The 21,274-nt window shown below is 34.2% G+C and overlaps 1 protein-coding gene across 2 annotated transcripts in view; it reads left to right on the top strand.

The window, feature by feature from the left end:
* Positions 1 to 21,274, top strand: part of Csmd3 (CUB and Sushi multiple domains 3) — a 1,591,133-nt gene that overhangs the window by 1,168,992 nt on the left and 400,867 nt on the right. For both annotated transcript variants that reach the window (XM_032915225.1, XM_032915219.1), the window contains 3 exons: positions 4,804 to 4,920; positions 8,894 to 9,109; positions 10,912 to 11,100. In XM_032915225.1, the coding sequence (XP_032771116.1) occupies positions 4,804 to 4,920; positions 8,894 to 9,109; positions 10,912 to 11,100 (522 nt within the window). The remainder of the gene's footprint in view (positions 1 to 4,803; positions 4,921 to 8,893; positions 9,110 to 10,911; positions 11,101 to 21,274) is intronic.

The following is a 21,274-nucleotide window of genomic DNA, read 5'->3' as shown; positions in this document are numbered from 1 at the left end:
CATATCCACACCAGTTTCTAAAGTAATAAAGTAATTCTAATACTAAACATGTCTGGGTCATGTGATCATTATCTACTAGAGATGATAGTAGAGAGCTGTATAAAAGTACAAGGTTTGCTGAGCCTGATACAGCACCATAGTTGGCATGAGACATAAACCAAGAGTGAAAAGCAAAGAGACACTATTAACTGAAGAAACAGAAAAAATTCCTGCTATAGAGCCACCTTTAATTTTTATTAAGAGTATAGCAGCTATGTCCAGCGGTGGTGCAACTCCTCCTCATCTCTAAGAGTGAGGATAACCACTCCATCTTGTGTTTATTTTGTTGGTTTGTTAGTTTGAGTCACCCTTTGGGTTTGTTTGTTTGTTTTTGTTTTGCTTTAAGACAAATTCTTTCTGTAGCATATAGTTGTCTTCAAACTCATGATTCTTCTGTTTGACTTACTAGAATACTGGTATTACAGGTGTGTGCCACTAGTTTTGCTTTTTCAAAATCTGCATAAAGCTTTTTTAAATTAAGAATTCCATCATTCGGTTTTTTGATCCTCCATCTTATACATTTGATTTGTTTTGGGGTTTAATACTGATAATAGGTGGACAAATGCTAAATAATATTAATATTTCCAATATTCAATATTATTCTCTCTTGGATTGGATTGAAACTGATGATCCAGTAAGGACATGAACTTGCTTTTAGTGGTGCAGAGTAAGGATACACACTTGGTGTTCATGTGCTTTCATAAATACATTATAATAATAATATATATTGCAGCAGGTTTTAAGTTTATTCTTGTATTAGTTATAGTTTTTGGTTTGGTAAAACATATATGAACAAGACAAATTATAGAAGAACGAGTTCGTTTTTGCTTACTGTTTCTGAAGAGTAGAGTACGTAGCATCAAGGAAAACATGGCTGTAACTGTCTAGCATTGCAGCAAGATCAGAAAGCTGAGAAATCACATCTTAAACTGAAAGCATGGGCTATGGACTCCAAATGTGAAGTAGGTGAGACTTTAATCTCAAGATTGTCTCCAGTAAAAACTTCTCCTAGTGTGCCTGTACTGCTTAAAATTTCCCAAACATCATCAGCAATCAGACAACAAGTTCTCAACTACCCTAACTAGGGGACACATTTATTTAAAATGCCATAGTTTTATATAATACACAAGACTATATAAAATAAAAAAATTAGGACATTGGAAAGTAGCTCAGGCAGCAAGAGAACGTGTTTTTTTTTTCAGAGGACATGGATACATTTCCTAGCAACTTAAAATAATTACCAACTTTCTATAGCTCACAATCTGGGGGAAATTGATGCCCGCTTCTAGCCTCCACTGACACCAGAAATAAATCATACATATAAAAAACATGCAGGCAAACACACATAGTAATAACTGAAAATGAATCTTTTCATCTTTTAAAACTGGATTTAAATACACTTATCTAGTTAAACTGGTCTTAATATTGAAGATGTATCATGATTGGGTCTAATAAGATTTTAATCTTCTCTGACACATTTGTTCCATTCTGTGGAAGTGGAAGGTTTTTAGATGGACAGTGACTATGAGAGATTCATTTGTGAATTAGCTGATATTATGACTTTCTCAACTAACACAACTTAAGTACAATTAGAATAAGTCAGGGTTCATTTTATAAATTCACATACTAGTTAGTCTCATAAGTGATAATCTTATGAAGAAAGCACAATTCAAAACACTAGCAGTGTAGAACTATCTCTTAGTAAGATGAAAGCTATCATGTTGGTATAGATGAGCACCTAGTGAGGGCAATAGAAAACTTTCTCAATAACATGCAAGACAATTGCAAAGTGAAAATTTAGAAGACAGATATGAGTTAAAAGACATCATCAAAAATAATACTGAAACATTAAAATAAAAGGAGATAGATTTGAAGATAATAGAATTAAGTAACTATCATTTAAAATAAATGACAAAGTTGTGGATGCTATTCTTCGATATGTAGGTTAAGTGTCTTGATTTGCTGCTCAGAGTGCCTTCAAAACAGAGAACCCAGGTAATACATCATTCTTAAATATGAGGTTTTGATCTACAGACTATGTGATCATAGTCTCATCTTAAGTCACCCCTCTGAAAATAGATCATATGGGAAGGAGTACCATGAATAAACCATACTCTCTTACCACTATCTATATCTCTAAAACCTTTATATAGCTAGCCAGGGTTAGTTGTAGTTGTTACCTGAAAAACTTTGTCCAAATTTCAACTCTTTTCAATAAGAGAAATATGTTTTAATGCAGTAGATTATTTTTATTAATTACATTTTACTAAATAAAATAATATAATACTTTATAATGTTTTGTTTGTTTTCAAAAATGGAAGAATAGATTGATAGATGTAATATAATCTAAAAGAATTATTCAAAGTTTGAGAATCTGGGGAGGGTTTAATGTATAAAGTACTTTTCAGAGGTCAGATTCCCAGAAACCGTGTAAAAACCTGGGGCAGGAATGGCACGGCCTGTAATCCTATCACTTGGGAGAGAGATAACTCCCAAGAAAGCTGCCTAACTAAAGTAGTGAAACAAGAGATCTCTGGGATAAAGTAACTAATAGTACATAAAAACATGTGAACTGCAAGCCTCCACATACATCACTCATGTAATCTTACTAATATTCACATGGGTGTACACCCACTTAGGAGTCTAGTACACATGTGCATTTACACACACACACACACACACACACACACACACACACACACACACAAACACAGAGAGAGAAAAGAAAGAAAGACAAACAAATAGAAAGGAAATTGATATAGTTAACCTTAGTTATGACAGTATTAGGAAAACATAATTAAAATGGTGCAAACAGTTTTGAGACCAATCACAGAAACACAAAATAAGCTTCTAAAACATCAAGAGGAAACTAAAAATACAGTAATGATGTTTACCAATGACCCTCTGCACATAACCTATGAGTGACTATAACTTCACAATTCTTGCATAATTTTATAATGTTTGAATGTATGAGCTTCATTCTAGGAAGATTGCTTGTTGCATCAACTCCATAAGAGGACCTCGTCGTCATTTGTAGATATATGTATAAAAAATAAATACATTGTGGTGTAGGATGTCATCCAGGTGAAGACAGGTACAAAATAGAATGAGGCCTGTCATTGGATGAGAAGGAAGGATGGGCAGTAGAAAAGTTTTAGAGAGAGGAGGAGACTGGAGAAAGCAGGAGAAGCAACAGAGAGAACATGGAGGCAGATGTTAAGATTCCTCTCTGCAAATTTACAGGTTGTTATGAGTATTCTTAAGGGATGGATGTGTGCAGGGCTTTGTATGTCTAGATGAGTAAACTATATCTTATCAATTGGATCAGAGGTTATTGTGTTGTGGGTTCTTTAATGTGGCGATTGAAGTTTAAGAAAGCATGTGGCAGCTGGAGACACTGGGCTGCCACAGAATTGGGATGTGTATGTCTGGCATAGTGGCAACCTACCTTGGGAACTAGATGGGTAGAGAGACTGTTGCCAGCCTTAGAGAGAAGCCATCGGCAGTGTGATATGGGATGGAGCAAAGTGGGTGAGTCAGCTTTGCTGACTGAGATGAAGATATGTACCATTTGGTAGATATCTACCATTTTGGGGCACTATGGTGCTGGATCTAGTGTGGGATAAAAGAATTCATTTTTATAATTTTACAGCAACATTGGGGCATTTTCAAGAAGTATTTATGTCCAAGCCTTCAAACTTAAAAAAAAATTCTTAGGGATTTTCAATCCAATTAGGTAAACCCGCAGAGCAGCTGGTTTGTCTCTAATCCTTCCAGTATCATAACTGATAATTGGGAAAAAATAACAATGATCATGATAGGAAATAAGAACATCTCTCATTGGAATTTCTGCTATTTTGGGGAACATGGCCCAGAAACAATGGTGAGATAGGGCATACTGTGTTTATAATTTTGACTACCCTGTCCACATCCAAAAGAGTTTGCCTTTCCATGTAGAAAATAATGTAAATCCTGACTTCTGTCTATTATTGGTCTCTTTTAATTTTTAACACAGGTGAAATTAAATAATTGTTGATTTCAATGTGTATGATAGGCTTAGATAGTTTTTTATGGTAGAAGATATAAACATTTTTCTCAAAGTACATGAACATTGATTGATTCAGCTAATTTATTCATTGGCACATCCTAAATAATTATTTGCCTTCCGTATTCTGAGATAATACTTAGAAACTTTACAGAGCTGGGCCATGTGGATCCCTGCAAGAATCCCTCTTTGTTTATGGTATTCATTTCTCAGTGACTGCGGAACCAATGAAGGCCTCAATGTGTTCACAACTTACTTCACTGCTCTAAGAGGAAGCCCACAATGTGTGACACATATCCCTTCAGGAATCTATAGAAAAGAATTTTATATAATTAACTCATTTCTTAGTGTTTAATAAGGGAAGCTGCTAAACAATTAATTACTCATGTTTAATTGGCCATCAATTTATGCAAATGCTGCTTATAATTAGAAGAGTAAGGATATACTTCAAATTCAAATGTGCAGTGCTGGGCTATGCTCTCTGGGGGCCAGTGATAATTCTCAGAGACTATTAATACATTTTTCTTCTCTGCTGCTGCAATGCATGAAAGGATTTAGCTGTGTTTGGAAGAGGTCTTCGCACACTCCTCTTATTACCAGGAAGTTGATTAGACAAACATAATGGGACTCATCCTGTTTCAAGAGAGGAGATGAGAGATTCGTTCAGCCTCTGCCTCTCCAAGGGTGACTGATGATAGTGTTCTCTTTGTCTTTTTCAGCATTATGTGGCGGGGATGTGAGAGGACCTAGTGGGACAATCTTATCACCTGGTTACCCAGAATTTTATCCAAATTCTCTGAATTGTACATGGACAGTTGATGTAACCCATGGGAAAGGTAATTCGTTTTATTCAAGAATATTGGATAATCGTTTGAGTTTTCATTTAGGTCTATTTTTATTTTAGTCATTTTTTTCATACCTAAATCTAAGTAAGTACTAAAAGAAAAATTCAATTTGAAAAAATGCAGCACCGACTTACATAACCTTTTCTAAAGTAATATACTGTGCTCATTTTTAAATCTAAATTTTGTTAGCATTACCTGTCTTTTCTTATGGTGTAGTAAAGTAATAGTATTTGTTTTAGGTTTTTGGTTTTATTGACAAAACCTGAAAGACATCAACCTTGCATGGAGTTTAGTTAATATTTACATATATTTATTTATAAAGCATTATTAAAATGATAACTACATATAGATTTATAACCATTCCACTTGACACTTCTGTGCCAAATTATTTGGAACCAAAGACCGTATGTGCCTCATATTGTAAAAATGGACTTTAAAATTGTGCTGTGTGAATAGTCGAGGTTCCTCCATATCTTTTAAAAGTAAGCATACACATGAAATATGATGTGGGAACCACAGTGGTTACTTGATGCTATTGGAATTGGACAAGAAAATAAGCAAGACATTTCATCAGAGCAGCAATTCTAGACAGATAGTTATTCCACAGCATTAAAGTACCAATGATCCAGCATTGCTTAACTGTGGGCAGAGACTGATCTTTAAATGAATGTTTTTCATTTACAACTGGTGACACAGTTATTATTTATTTTATTATTACTACTGAAAACTAAAATAAATCGGAAGCAAAAGTTAGCGATGAGAAAATACTGTCAGAATTTCCAAGCTTGTTTTTTAAATCAAATGTAAGTTTGTGTGTTTATAAAAGTAAGTTTGCTATTAATAAAATTCTACATGATTTTTTTAGAGAGGTTAGGATTAATTATGGCTTGTTATTGTTAGGTTTCCTGTAGTGATTTAAATGCTATTAGGAAACACTGTTAAAGTGAGAATACAGGAAGTCACAGAAGCAATGAGGTCATTAACGTTATAGACCTGGTGTGTGTTGCTTTCTAGGATGCAGACCTCTCTGTTGAAAATTAAAGAAATCCTCCTATTGTTTCACTGTGCAGTGGATTAAGGGAATTTAAAATAAACGCTCTAATATTAAACAAGAAAATGTAGGGCTACATGCTGCTTGCTATGTAAACAGAGATTTAATGAACACTTAAGGTTTCACATCTTTACAGGTTTTAAGTGTTAATTAAATTGGTATTTACCTGCCAAGATACATAGGTTTAGGTACCTTTCTTTTAAGAAAGGCTTAGTTGAAGCACTGTTGCAAAGGCAAGGCAAAGTGAAGTGAAAGACTTAAAGTTGGGATAAAAAGATAGTCTACTACAGTTGGAAGACAATAATAGTCTAACCCGTCACAGGCCACACTGATTTCTTCATATTGGGGTCTAGAAACATGGTAGGGTATCTTTTTATGACCAGTTCCTACTGTGGGGCTCATTCCTTGGGAAAATCTTAATCATTTCTTAAATTGTTATTCATGCTTGGATGTGTGATATCAGAAGACTGCCAGTAAGATTAAATAAAAATCCAAATAAATAAAATAAAATAAAGAATAAATAAAATCCAAATAAACTACCATTCTAGGTCTTTTCCTTTGAAGCCAATCCAGCAATGGGATTCCTTACTTCTAAAGTTTCACTTTTACACAGCTAAACATATACTATCAGGAGTTTCTGTTAGTGAAACCTATATTCATTCTCTTTTGTTACCATGGCATACTAAGAAGTGATGAGATTTAATTATACAACTCTTTTAAAATTATTGAAATATTAGGTAAAATTTATCACCAATACCTGGTCTTCTGTAATTTTGTATGCAGCAGATTTTTCTGCTTTCATAGCTTACTAATAGATTTACTTCAGCTAAATTTCATCAATTTTTTGACTTAAATATTCTATGATGGAATTTTAAAATCAATCCCTTTTCACTTATATTTACATTTAACAGGTGGAATATTCTCATACTTCAGTTGAAACTTAATATTTTGTAATATTTACAAGAATATTGAATAGGATATAAATATTTAAGGTATTTCCAAATAAATGGCCAATAATCTCTTTACATTTTCAATTTTATTTGATCATGTTACCTCTTGTCTTTAAACTCAGCCCTAGGAAGTGTAAGTCAGGGAGACTGTGATTTCAATTTGGGAGTTGAACTGTACAGTGAGGTCCTCTATCAAAGAATAAAACAAATCAATACATAAAAAAACACAAAAGTTAAATTACACCTATGGTGTCTTATGAAGGTGGAGAGCTGGCAAAAATATATTGTATATCAGAAAATCTATAAGTCATAATGTATAAAGCAAATACAAATCTATGTGTTTACAGGTTGAAAAATAAAATTTACAAAAGCCCCTCAAAGTCTATCATTGATTAAACAAATGACAAAAGCTAAGACATCAGCTATTTTGACTTTAAGGTCAAGGGTTTACAAGAGTATCTCTCACATAAGTTGTTTTGCCAGACCAACATGAATAGTCATTCCCAGGAGACAAGGAAAGAACTGTGATTTTTTTAGACCCAAGAGTTTCTTTCTACTGCCCTTTTAGAATTGTGTATGTTCCTGTCTTCTTCCTGATGCCTGACCCAGGTCTGTTCTTCAACCCACTTCTCTTTGGAAGGTCACTGCCTTCAGAAGCATCTGATAAGCCTTTGACTAGTGGTTGCTTCTATTTCCACAATGCTATATTGAATCACACCACTCGACTTCATAGCACTTTGCAGAATACTTGAAAGTTTGGTTTATGTGTCTTTTTCCTCAGATGGACATGGTTCTTTCTAATCATTTCAGTCTTCTTTCTAGAATGAAGGTCCAGGTTTTCAATTTAAATTTTTGGTTAGCTGATTTTTAGCAGAATTTTGAAGATGGAATTTCCTGCAGTATTAAAAACATTGTAAGGGCTAGAGAAATGGTTCAGGGGTAAAGAGCACTGACTGTTATTCTTCCAGAGGTCCTGAGTTCAATTCCCAGCAACCACATAATGATTCACAACCATCTGTAATGAAATCTGAAGCCTCTTCCAATGTGTCTGAAGACAACTACAATGTACTCATAAATAAAATAAATAATTTAAAAAAAAGAAAACAGATTGTAATGGTTATTTCATTATTTGATAAATAATAACATCCTTTCATTAAAGGTCTAGCCAAGGGTTGTGATGTGGTAAATATTAGCACTTACTCCTTAGGATTAAACAAGAACAATAATTAATAACTTGGTTATTTCTCTGTGATAGATATTGTTTCTTCACCCCTATTGCAAGGCTATTTTGTCAGTAGAGTGAATAAAATCATAGATCAAATCAAAAACAGCAAAAAAACAAAACTTGACAATGTCCCTAATCAGCACTAATACTTAACAGAAACCTTAATTTTTCCTCAAAAATTAATGTATATCAGAACACATTCAAATATAAACATATAAATGTTCATATTCTCATATTGGATCACAGTGTCAGTTTGTTCTTGTCTTTCTTTAATAGTGGTATATTACAACGAAAGTTTGGGAAATATAAAATAAATAAATAGTTATAATATTTCTCAACTTCCTGTGCCCACTTTTTAAATTTTTTCCTAACTAGATTTGGGCCTATTCAGAAGTTGAGAGTTAGTTCATTGGGCACCACGTTTTATGTTGTTTGAGGATGCTGAAGAAGGAAAGAAGAAGGCATGCAAATTTGTCACCAGTAAGCTGCAAAGGATATGGACTTTCCTTTAAAATACAAATATTAAATTAATGTATTTCAGACATTGTCCTATGGTTTCTAGGGTTTGGCCAAGCATGTTGTTCATAAGTAAGCTGAAAGAAACACAATTACAATTTTTGACAGTGATAGATTTCATTTTCCAAAGAAATCAAGCACCCAAAGTTTTTAGTCACTTTCTATGGTCTGTAAATATGTCTTGTCCAATGCAAGTGTAACTTTCCTGTTTCTTATTCCTAGGTGTGCAGTTCAACTTCCACACGTTTCACTTAGAAGACCATCATGACTATTTATTGATCACAGAGAACGGTAGTTTTACCCAGCCACTGGCACGCCTCACTGGTTCAGAACTTCCTTCAACCATCAATGCTGGCCTTTATGGAAACTTTAGGGCCCAGTTGCGCTTCATTTCTGACTTTTCGATATCATATGAAGGATTTAACATCACATTCTCTGGTGAGGAAGAATCAAGAACTATTAGTGAACATAAAATAATGAAGTTTGTAAAATTATTTTAACATTACAGAAATGGAAAAATTGCAGAAATGATGAAAAACTTTTAAAGTAGAAAAACAAAGGAAAAATAACGCCTCAGCAAGTATGGAAATATTGGGGGTAGCCACACACTGTTAAACATTAAAGAAAAGGCAGATAAGTAAGTAATAAATAAGTAAATAAATCCTCTAAAATGTTTTTAAAATTAAAATCATTAAATTTTCTTTGTCCTAAACTCATGTGACATTCTAATGATTGAAACCATCTACAATACCTACTAAATTTAAAAGTAAGATTTTATATATAAAATTTTGTTTTTATATAAATTATATATAAGTACTATATATTACTATACAATATTCTCTTGTGTTGATTCAATTAAACTCAAAAAGAAAACGTGATGTAAAATAGTAAAATCTATCTAGTTTTATGTGACTGACCAAGATAAAAATAAACTTTCTTTCATTATTTTGGAGTACGCAGTCTACAAGCAAAACTATGAGTAGTCAGTCATACATAAGAGAATCATTTACAGACAATACTGCTAGTGTAGCTCCTGGCCTAAGGCTTCATGTGGGATTGTAACTCTTCCTTCCATTAAAGGAAAATAATATAACATAATATAATATAATATAATATAACATAACATAATATAATATAGTATTAATGTAATAAAAATGTGGAAGATAGAAATGCATCTGCCCATTCATCTCCCATCCCAATGTTACCACTTAGAGATAAGATAAAGACAGAGATTGGAAATCTTAGCTGTGTATCCAAGATACCAATATTAGACAGTAAGCCCTATCCTATGTGAGAATTCTTTCCTGATGCCCAGAATCTTATGTCATTGAGTTGTATTCAATTCCACCATGAATATCCTACAGGGATCTTAATTTCATATCACAATTGTAGTATGACTTGACTTTCATGAAAAGTTACTATTAGGCCAGAAGAAAAGGAACACAAGGAAAAGTATCCGTGCAATATGAATTTGTACCTTACAATTATAATAGGATAGCTGTTTCTCCTTATAAGAACATATTAGTAAGTAAAATATATGCTGATTTGAAAACATTAAATTTATTATTTATGACATGTTTATTATTGTAATGTATAAACAAATCTTCTTTTACCTTTAAAACTATTTGGCCATGCATTTTCTCTGTTTTCTTTCATTGCCTGGAGAGGGTTTCTTTATAAATGTATTAAGTTAGTATTTCCAGTGTTGGTTACTCCATTTTCTTACATGAAAATTTCAGTCTGAAGATAGATGTTTCTCAGAATATGGCTTCGCTGAATGCCTGAAACTAGAGGCACAAGAACCATTTAAATTAAGCCGTTAAGAGAATTGTAATTTTTTTCTGACTGATAATGATTTCACTCCAAATGCACTTTTGTTTGAAAATACACATCTCTCATGTCATTACTCTAATTTAAAACTCTGTGAAGTGGAAAAGTTTTATAGTGCTGAAAAGAACATCATGAGATAGATAGTTATATTTTGAGCTTAACACTCAGGTAACATTTTCCCATTCTCACTGAATTTCACACATGAAAATATTCTCTCAGTATTGAATGTAACACACACAAGAGAAAAATCAAGGGTCCCACTGCACATTACTGCTCCCACAAATTATATAGCAATATAATGTACTATATATAATATAAATATATATTTATATTATAAAATATAAGAAATGAGTATTTACACTGATCCCTCTCATTTCTCTTTCTCGGAATGAATTACTTGCTCTTTACAGAATATAACCTTGAGCCTTGTGAAGACCCTGGGATCCCCCAATATGGTAGCCGAGTTGGATTCAGCTTCGGAGTCGGGGACACTCTGACCTTCTCATGCTCACTGGGTTACCGACTGGAGGGTTCTTCTGAGATCATCTGTCTTGGCGGTGGCCGGCGAGTGTGGAGTGCACCTCTGCCAAGGTGTGTGGGTACGTGGTCAGCTGCTTTCATTTGCTTGTATGTGTAGTCACTGTCCATGAAGTTGCATGGTTACAAACTCTTTTTTTCCTTATAATCTGTTGAATTTCTCCATTGATTTCACATTAGTTATTTCTATTTTCTTTTCAAATTGGCAATCTGGTGCGCCACAATTATTCTGCTGCTGTAATAGAGACTCTGCCTCTCCACTTGTTTTCAGGTTAATAACATAAAAGAACACGTGAAACGTATATGCAGCTATAAGATAAATACATTGATGTTTAATACATAGTTGAGGAAGATGCTAAAACTCACAAAACCTGAAATAATAGACGGATTTTGTAAGAGTTAAAATTAACATGAAGATTGCTGAATGATCCCTTTTGTGTAGAGTTTATTCTATGTCTCTGTCTGATTGACGTGCTAATATCTTTTTATTCTGATGACTAACTCACAACAAAGAGATGGGAGCTATCAGTTTGAGTATGAGAAAAATGTTTAGAAAAGTAAATTGCCCCATTATCAAATAGTCCAGCACTCAGAAACCACAACTGAACCATTTCCATAGAAAAATTCACATAGTAAATTCTATTATTTGGTATTGAAATCTGACTGATGTTTTGACAATATTTTGTAACTTGGAATTTACAGGCATACAAATAAAGTTACAAGAAAAATATCAACTATAGAGCAGATAAGAATGTTAAGGTACATATTGACTCTTCATAAATGGCTTAATTATAGTTAATCATATTATGGGATGTGGATTATCAGCAATTTAAATGTTAAAAGTCTGGAGCTAATATAATTTTTAAATAGATATTTTGTCGAAAAAAGGGACAAAAATAAATAGACATTTTTATTATCATTTAAATCATTTTCCATTTAAACAGAAGATTAATCTCAGGCCATATGACATTAAAAATTATCAGTGTTTATTTTTGTGAAAAAAAGATAAACGTATTTATAAAGAAATACATAATTTGGCATAAATCAACACTATTGAATTTCATCATATATTATATAATGTATAGCATCCCATTTAATTCTCACAATGCCCAATATTAATGTTTATCTTATATTGTTTAGTAGAACTTGAGCCTTATATGTCTTTTTTATTTATTTTTACACTCCAGATTTTATTTCCCTCCACATCCCATACCTCCCTTCCCACCCTTCTCTATGAGGACGTCCCCATTACACCAACCCCACCAGACCTCTAAACTTCCTGGGAGCCTTATGTGCTGTATGATGTACTCAAGATCAAGTTTGAAAGTGGTAGATTAAGTATGATTTGTACAAAGGTAAGTCTCCCTGTAATGCCCAGCCCTTCATTATGGAATCTGGAAACTCATCATAGAGAAGGGCTCAATGTCACAGAGTTGAGGTTTTTCTCTTAAATTGACAAATTCCAGACTGCTGCTGGCTAAGAAAAGAATGTTTATATGAACATTTTAAAGGCTCAGTCCACATTTAAAATATATTTTAATAAATCAATTTCTAAAAAACTGATATAACAAAGGACAATTTAAAGAGTGTTATTAAAGTTTTTCTCAGAATAGATTTAGTTTATTCATATCAATAAAAGTAGTTGGAAGGATGAAAATATATTTAGACAAACTGAGAAAGTAAATTTTGCCATGAGACTCTGACATCTGTTTTCAAATTAAAAATAAACAAAAAAAGCTGTTCCTACTTACTCACTGGTTGAAATTTACAATTGACTCTATTGACCTTAATTTCTCCATTTTATTTATTTATTTATTTATTTATTTATTTATTTATTTATTTATTGTATTTAACTTGGAAAACTGAAAGACTATGAGCAATAGAATGTTTTTAATCATTCTATAATTCCATTGAACTTTTCTTCAATAATTTCTAATTAGTTATAATAAATATGTCCTTTTTTCAACTCTAAAACCACATACATTACAGTCTTAGAGTAAACTAAGTGAAGAACTGAATTTTATATCATGTATAAATAATATTCAAACTGATATTAATTAAAGGTTTTTAAATATTCATGAGTATATACCTAGCCAATTCTGGATTGTTAAAGAATCTTTATAAATATTTCTTATATAAGATTAATTTTTGTTCAATGTTTAACACATAGGTCAATTTCCTTCAAGAAATTTGAGACATTTTATCAAAATGTATCTAAGTTAAATTTCTAATAAAAACATTATTTAAGCAATTTTAACATAAGCATACTTTTTATATTTTAAGCCAATTTTTACTATAATAGGAAAGAATAATCAAACTGTATTATATTTTGTGTATAGAAATAATTATATCATCAGGCATCTCATTATTAAACTCTACTGCTGCTGTGATGACTTCTCTGGTATGATCGTTTATTACTATAGATTTATTAACATCTCATACTGCACTGGAGTTTTTATGAAAAGCTATGACTGCCAGACTCAGGATTGGAGCCTAAGCACTGTGTTTGGGACAGAAGTGTATAGGACTTTCTTATTATAGACTTTGATAATGTAGGAAGAAGGTTTGAACTGTCCTTAGTGATGTGCGAGTTCAGAGAACTTTTTATGACTGTTTCAATCATAGAACAATGTCTTTAGTTCAACTACAACATGATTATTGTTTGTGTGGGGGAGTGTTTTTATTTCAGGGTAATTTTTAGAAGCAGAAGCAGCTTAATGAACCTCAAGAACACAGAACACACCAAGTCAGGGATTTTACTTTTTAAGTAACCAAACAATTAGGAGATATAGCCTATAATTCTATTTGCAGAGTTCCTAAGCCCTGTTACAAATGGTGTCTTATTCAAACACTTTTCCTATGAAATTTCTCACTCAAAATGTGACTAACTTGATCCTAATTCCTAGTCAAGAAATGTAAATCACCTTAAAAACTGTCTCATGTGAGATACTTCATTAAAAAAAGAACTTGCCATCGCAGTCCAGCATTCTTCATCCCATCTCTCTCTCTACCACCATATCCCAACTACTCCTGTACCATAATGGCAGACATTTTCCTAGTGATCTGGCTGAAAGTTTCATCTTTTAACATACCTACAAGCAAATCTGTGAACATGCTTCCCCTCCCTCCCAGCACCTTCCTCCCAACATTCCCCTCCCCATTCACCCCCTCATTCACCTGTGAGAAGGTGACCCCTCAACCAAGGCATTCCTGTTCTCTGGGGCATCAAGTCTCTACCAGACTAGGACCAGACAATGACTCAAAATCTGTACTTGATCTTTTATTGAGAAAAAATGATAAAGGAAATAGAAGAGAGGCTCAATGGTTAAGAACACTGGATTCTCTTTCAGAGCACTAGCACTCACTTCCCAGTACAATGTGATAAGTGACAACCATTTGTAACACCCATTTCAGGGGGTCCAATGCCCTCTTATGGCCACCAGGCATCCATGTAGTATACAGAAATATATGCAGGTAAAACACCCATGTACACACAGTAATATGAAACAAAATATAAAATAATTTTAAATAATAATTTTCTTATTATATATAAATGAATTCCTATGTTAGTCATATAGGAGATACATGTATTTCCTTCATAAAGTTTGTGTGGTGAAACACTGTTTCTTATATCTTTCTTTTTTTTTTTAAAGATTTATTTATTTATTATATATAAGTATCCTGTAGCTGTCTTTAGACACACCAGAAGAGGGCATCAGATCTCATTACAGATGATTGTGAGCCACCATGTGTTTGCTGGGATTTGAACTCAGGACCTCTGGAAGAGCAGTCAGTGCTCTTAACCACTGAGCCATCTCTCCAGCCCACATCTTTCTCTTTACTTACAGTTTTTATATAGTGTATTCTGATTATATTTTCTTTCCTTTTCCCCAAATACTTCCAAGTCCTCCACACCTCTCTGCCCATGAAACTTGAAGGCTTTTCTTTCTTCTATCTCTCTCAAAACAGCAAACCAACAAACAGCTAAACAAAAAATAAATGCCACAAATACCAAACCAAAGCAAAAACCATAGGAAAAGCATGGAGCGTATTTTGTTTATGGGCAACTGCCTCTAAGCATGGAGCATGAGCTGGAGTGTAGTCTTAGATTTACCCACTTGATAGATTGACTTCACCATAGAAAATTTGCTTTTTCATTTCACAGCAGATATATCAATTGCAAATAACTTCTTGGTTAGGGAGAGGACTCTGTGTTTATTCTCATTCTCTGTGCTAGGATTGCATCTGGTTTGAAATTGTGTCCTCTTTTGAAAGCAGTAAACATGTATGTTTTCACTCAGGGTCCAAATAAACCAGAGTCCCAAGCCAGACCATCTTGCAAATAAACAAGCAGCTAATTGAAAGAACATGTTTTGTAAAGTTGATTAGCAAGTTCAGTATGAGCAATGATATTTCTTCCAGGAAGAGTCAAAACATTTTAAGAAGCCCATACTTTTTGAAATCACTTTAAAGAAATTAATTCATTCATGCTCATAATTCCCATTTAACACATCTACTTCTGTTTCTAATTTCATGTGCTATTGATTTTTTTCTGACCTTGGACAAGTAGTAACGTCTTGCCTTAATTATGACTCAAATCATAAAAATGATCAATGCATTAAACACATTTTCTCCCTTTACTGTCTTTTTTTAAATGGCATATAATGATTATTGTTCATTGCTTCCAGCCAATCACTGGATTGAGAACAGGGGCCCCAATGGAAGAGTTAGAGAAAGGACTGAAAGAGCTGAAGGGGTTTGCAACCCCATAGGAAGAACAACAATATCAACCAACCAGACCCCCTGAAGTTCCCAGGGACTAAACCACCAACCAAAGAGTAAACATGGAGAGAGCCATGGCTCCAGCTGTATATGTAGCAGAGGATGGCTTTGTCAGGCATCAATGGGAAGAGAGGCTTGATGCCTCAGTGTATGGGAATGCCAGGGCAAGGAGGTGAGAGTGAGTGAGTGGGTAGGTGGAGGGGCACTCTCATAGAAGCAGGTGGAGGGGGGATGGGATAGGAGTTTTCAGGAGGTGAAACCAGGAAAGAGGATGGCATTTGAAATATAAATAAAGAAAATATTCAATAAAAGAAAAGAAAAAACAAGAAGGAAGGTAACAGAAAAGGCCTGTGAATAGCATATAAGGGGACACCATGCTCTCATTACAAATTTCCTGTGAACCTGAACCAGTTCTAAAATGAGTACACTAAAGAAAAGAAGAAAAGAGAAAAAAAATCATTAAGCAATTATGTGTATTCCACCTCAAAAGCTAAGTTCCTCTTAGAGAAATTATAGGCAGCAGATTCTCACCTGTGAATGTTAAATATGCCTCATTTATGAACCCAACCAACAATGCAGCCGTATGTCTATGTAGAAAGCAAATTTAGGGATTAATGATTGGAATTGCTTTTTGTTCTACTATCCGTTATCTGAATTTAGGAAATGTCTTAATTTTGAGAACTTTTTTGAACAGATTTTGACAATATGTTGGCTACAAAAAGAATATGGTTCCAAAGTAAACCAGAAACTGTGCTAAACAGACATAAACACTTGAGGTTAAAGGCTGAGGTAACAAAATAAGCGTGATCTAACTGCCTGTGATTGAAAAGGGGGCACGTTAAAGAATATCAGGGCTGATGGACAACAGCACCGTGACTGCATGGGAAGACTCTTCCTTTACAATCTCCTTTCCCCAAACTCCTCTTACCCTGCCACAGTGTATCAAAGACTGTGAAATTTCTTCAGAAAACAATTATGTTCTTTTCAGACAGTCTCACTATATAACCCAGTATCGCTTTAGGCTTCCATTTTGCCTACCTCAGACTCCTGAGTGCTAGATCCAAAGGCAAGTATATGCCACCATACTCTTGGTTATCTTATTGATTTGAGATAGATAAATCAATCTACATATGTCTGTATCCATCCATCCTACTTATTCATTAAAATAAACTCACTCCAAAATTAACATCTTTGTAGTGCACTTTGATACATGGTCCTGAAATAATCCTACTGCCAAGCCTTTCACTCTTGCTCTTCCCTAAGACATCCTCCTCTCCGCAAACATCCTTCCTTTATGTTCCCTAACAGCCAGAACTTCCGATGATCCTCACTAGTGAATGATTCAGAGAGTAGTGACCAGAGCAACTAGGAAAATGCCCGAGTACCTGATTTGAGCCCTTGGTTTTTTTTTTTTTTTTTTTTTTTTTTTTTTTTTTTGGTTCTTTTTTTTGGAGTTGGGGACCGAACCCAGGGCCTTGCACTTCCTAGGTAAGCGCTCTACCGCTGAGCTAAATCCCCAGCCCCTGATTTGCGCCCTTGTATGAACAAACATAAACTTCTATTGTACTCAAGGCATAACATAATGTAAAATTTCAGAAAACAATAGATAGAAAGGTACTCCATGTAACTAGACAAACAGATGTCTATCTATAGGTTTGAGAGAAATAACTATGGTTGAGGGCATTGATTTCATAATAGAAAATCCATAGTATTAATTTTTATCTTTTCACTGTCTTACCTTTTATTTAAAAAGAGTTTCTTTTATAAGACAAAAAAATCAAAGAAAGCACGATTATTTTTTAACAACTGGGAAAATTCATGGTTAGAAAGGTTATCCATAATGAGTAAGCGAGTATGACAACAGCCTAATTTTATGCCTCTTAAATTGTGGCATTCTTACAATACTTTTGATTAATATGCCACCCTGAAATCAGAAGACTATTGTTTTCTCTTGCTATTAACATTAATCTTTGTTTTTTTTTTAAAAAAAATCAATAGCAACCATAGCACATAGCACATAACATAAGTGAGCAAATTTTGACTGAAGCTACAAGTTACTAAATATATAAGGCTTCACAGCCACAGGGATTCAGAAGCAACTGTTGCACCTTCATATTGGATTATGATATAGGTAAATGACAAAATATAAACGAAAGCATATAGTGGTATTTTAAAAAGTAATTACTTATAAAACCAAGCAACATATTGGATGTTACTATGTAACCATGATTTGTTAATACCTATACCAGACTTAGCCTGCACGGTCAACTTAAGTCATCCTTCAATTTAGAAATTTACTCTAAGAAGTTTTAAAGAACACTATAATAGGATAATTTCAGACTTGTTATCCTGAAATTTGTTTATTAAAGTGGCTTATAATTTATTACCAAAACATACATTTACCATAATTTTGAAGATTTAAAATTGTTTGCCTCTGGCACAAAGAGATGGCCCAAGCATTAGAGGGTAAATGAACACCCAAATTGTTTACCTCTTTCTCTCTGTCTGTCTCTGTCTCTTTCTCTCTCCTCTTGTGTGGGAGTATGTGAGGGAGAGTGTGTGCATGAGAGAGAGAGCACTTTATGGATAACCTAATTCTCAAACATTTCCAAATCCTTCTGTATATCCAGACCTCTCCTAAGTAGAATATCCATTTCCAGCTTTACACTGGTCCTCTCCATATGGACGTCCTCCCACGGGCACACTGATTTCACGGTGCCGAAACAGAATGCCGCATCTCCTCAGCCAAATCAATTCTTCCTGCTACACTCGTAAGGTCAATTACAGCATCATTCTCATCCAATCATCCGAGCTGAAAATGACATCATCTTTCTCTCCTTCCTCCTTTTATTCCTCTCTTTAATATGAGTCATCTGTGAGACTTGCCATATAAAACTGTTCAAATTTATCATTTTCATTCTCATCAACATTATCTTTTCCAGTTCTTTTTAGTTCTTACAAAGACTATCAAAACAGCATGACATAATGTATACTAAGCATTGTGCAAAAGAGTGTATATATATATATATATACATGTGTGTACATATACATATATATGATATTCAATTACTTATTCTTTTATGTGTTCATGTTCCCAGTAATATAGGAAGATATTATCTTCCTATCATAAAGTAAGTAGATTAATCGTATAGCTTGCTGTATCCTTTAAACATCTTTTCATGATGCTGTCAATAGTCACATTAGGTTTTTGATAATAAATAGCAAACCAATACAAATCGAGACACTTCAAGCAGGACACTTTCTTTTTGATGGTTTTTGTGGGATAGAAGCCTGGATTTATATGATGTGAAGTCGATGGTTCTATAGTCTCAGAAGCTGCAGTCAAGAGCTTGCCTAGGAATAAGCACTTACCTGAGCTTCAACACCTTCTTCCAAACTCATAGGTTTGTTTACAAATAATCAGGTCTGAATAGTTCTAGAGACTAAGATCCCCCAGTTCTTTACTGAGGTTCATCTATTTCCTTAGCTCTTGGCCTTGTTAGTACGGCTGTTTAGATCATCAGGCCCATAAGGCCATGCTTTCCAGTGAGTCCTCTAGATAGATGAAGCTCTATAATATGCACAAAATCACAGAAAGTAAAAGGGGGCAAACCAAGGGTCCCAACCTTATTTCAAAGGGAGGGAGCAGTGATATTCATATCAGGAAAAAAGTACCATGAGAGTTCCTTTTAAATTATGTTCAACCTTCCAGTTACCCCTAGAAAATCCCATAGATTTGTCTACTGTCTGATTAAACAGTGACTTACCATTGCCTGCTAGATAAACTTAACACTTCAATAGCTGCTTCAGTTTTTATATTACCTTTCTTCTATTTGTTTCTGTGCTGCCTTGAATAGAACCACATTGTACACAGTTTCATTCCCAAATAACCATGTACAATGTCTAAATTACAATGTGAACTCTCTTTTAGAGTCTGCTCTGTTCACAAGCTCAGCTATCCAGAGCAAATAAACAATAAAAATTTTTAACCTGAAGAGTATCTATTTAAAACACAATTAGTAAACAACAGTAGGATTGTTCACTTGCAGGAACACTCTGACTTACAGTCCGCTGGTTCTACCATGCCTTCCTGATATATCACAGTTCACACTGAGAGCATTGTCTGACATTATCTACCTTATTATTTTAGTAACAGATTGCTGGAAAGAGAAGTTAACTTCCTATGATACAATTTTGATGATGTCACTCTCCTGCTTGACATTTTGCCCTTGTTGGTCCACTTCCCCTATGAGGAATTCAGAAAGTACTTCTCATCCTTCACCCTCACCTTGTAATTCAGGCAAAGTCTTTCTCTAAACTCATCTTTTTACCCAAGCTGATAAGCTCTACTCGACCTCTCATGAGTGCAGTTAGATGTTCACACCATTCTCCAGGGCTTTGCTGTATTTTCCTTTTTTATTTCCCACCATTTTCTATTGAATTGCTCTTTTATCTACACAGTGTTTAGCATATAGAAAGCTTTCACTAAATTGGTTGAGTTGATAAAGAAATCTGGATATAGAACACAGACTATATTCTCTCTTCTTTCATACTTTCCAACAACTAGTTTTTATTTACAGATACAAACATACAAACACACACACACACACACACACACACACACACACACACACACACACACACACACACACACACACAGAGCTGTATTCCTGAGGAGGAAAATAGAATCATTGTAGCCTAATACCAATGCAGGATTGTAAACACCATTGGAGCCTGAGCTTTCTTATTTTTTCTTATCCTAAAATGCATTTCTGCAGCCAGTTATTTTATTGCAGCTGCCTTGTGAGAAATTACACCTTGTTTTCCTCATAGCTGTGAGCTTCTGGAAAGTGCAGACCATATGTTAATTACCTTACTGACTCGCATTTGTCACTCTGGACTTTGGCATCCTCACAGATGCTCATCCTGAGCAGAAGGCTCTATGAGGTTACTTTGCCATGTGATCCTCATGAACCAAGTCTGTAAGAGGGGACCCTGATATATCTGTGTGATTGCTCACAGGGAAATGTGCAGCGAAATGTTCATCTATGTTCTCAGAGCCTCAGATTTGTGTGGCCTTTCTGTTTGTTTGTTTGTACTTTGCTGAAAACTTAAAATACCATATTTTTAAAAAGTCCCCTATTCAGCACATGCCCTCAGGCTCTGATTATACATCTTTTTGCAAGTTAGGGGGAAAACAGTCTGTTCATTGGAAGGAAGGACAAGAAAGAATCAGATTTTGTAACATACACAAGGCACTGACGTTTTTAGAGAAGGCTGAGTTGTCAAAATGAGAAGATGATTAGAGTATACTTGAAAATTCTGTCCAGAAACAACTTTAGTAGTGGGACTGTTACACCACAATCACTAAGTAGTAGATGTACTAAGCTACCCTGGGACATCATTCAGGTGTGGGAACATGCCCAAATTCAAAAACACTTCTATCATATTTTT

The sequence above is a fragment of the Rattus rattus genome, chromosome 1, assembly GCF_011064425.1.
Source record: "Rattus rattus isolate New Zealand chromosome 1, Rrattus_CSIRO_v1, whole genome shotgun sequence".
Classification (NCBI taxonomy): domain Eukaryota; kingdom Metazoa; phylum Chordata; class Mammalia; order Rodentia; family Muridae; genus Rattus; species Rattus rattus.
This window is presented reverse-complemented; position numbering and strand designations above follow the sequence as displayed.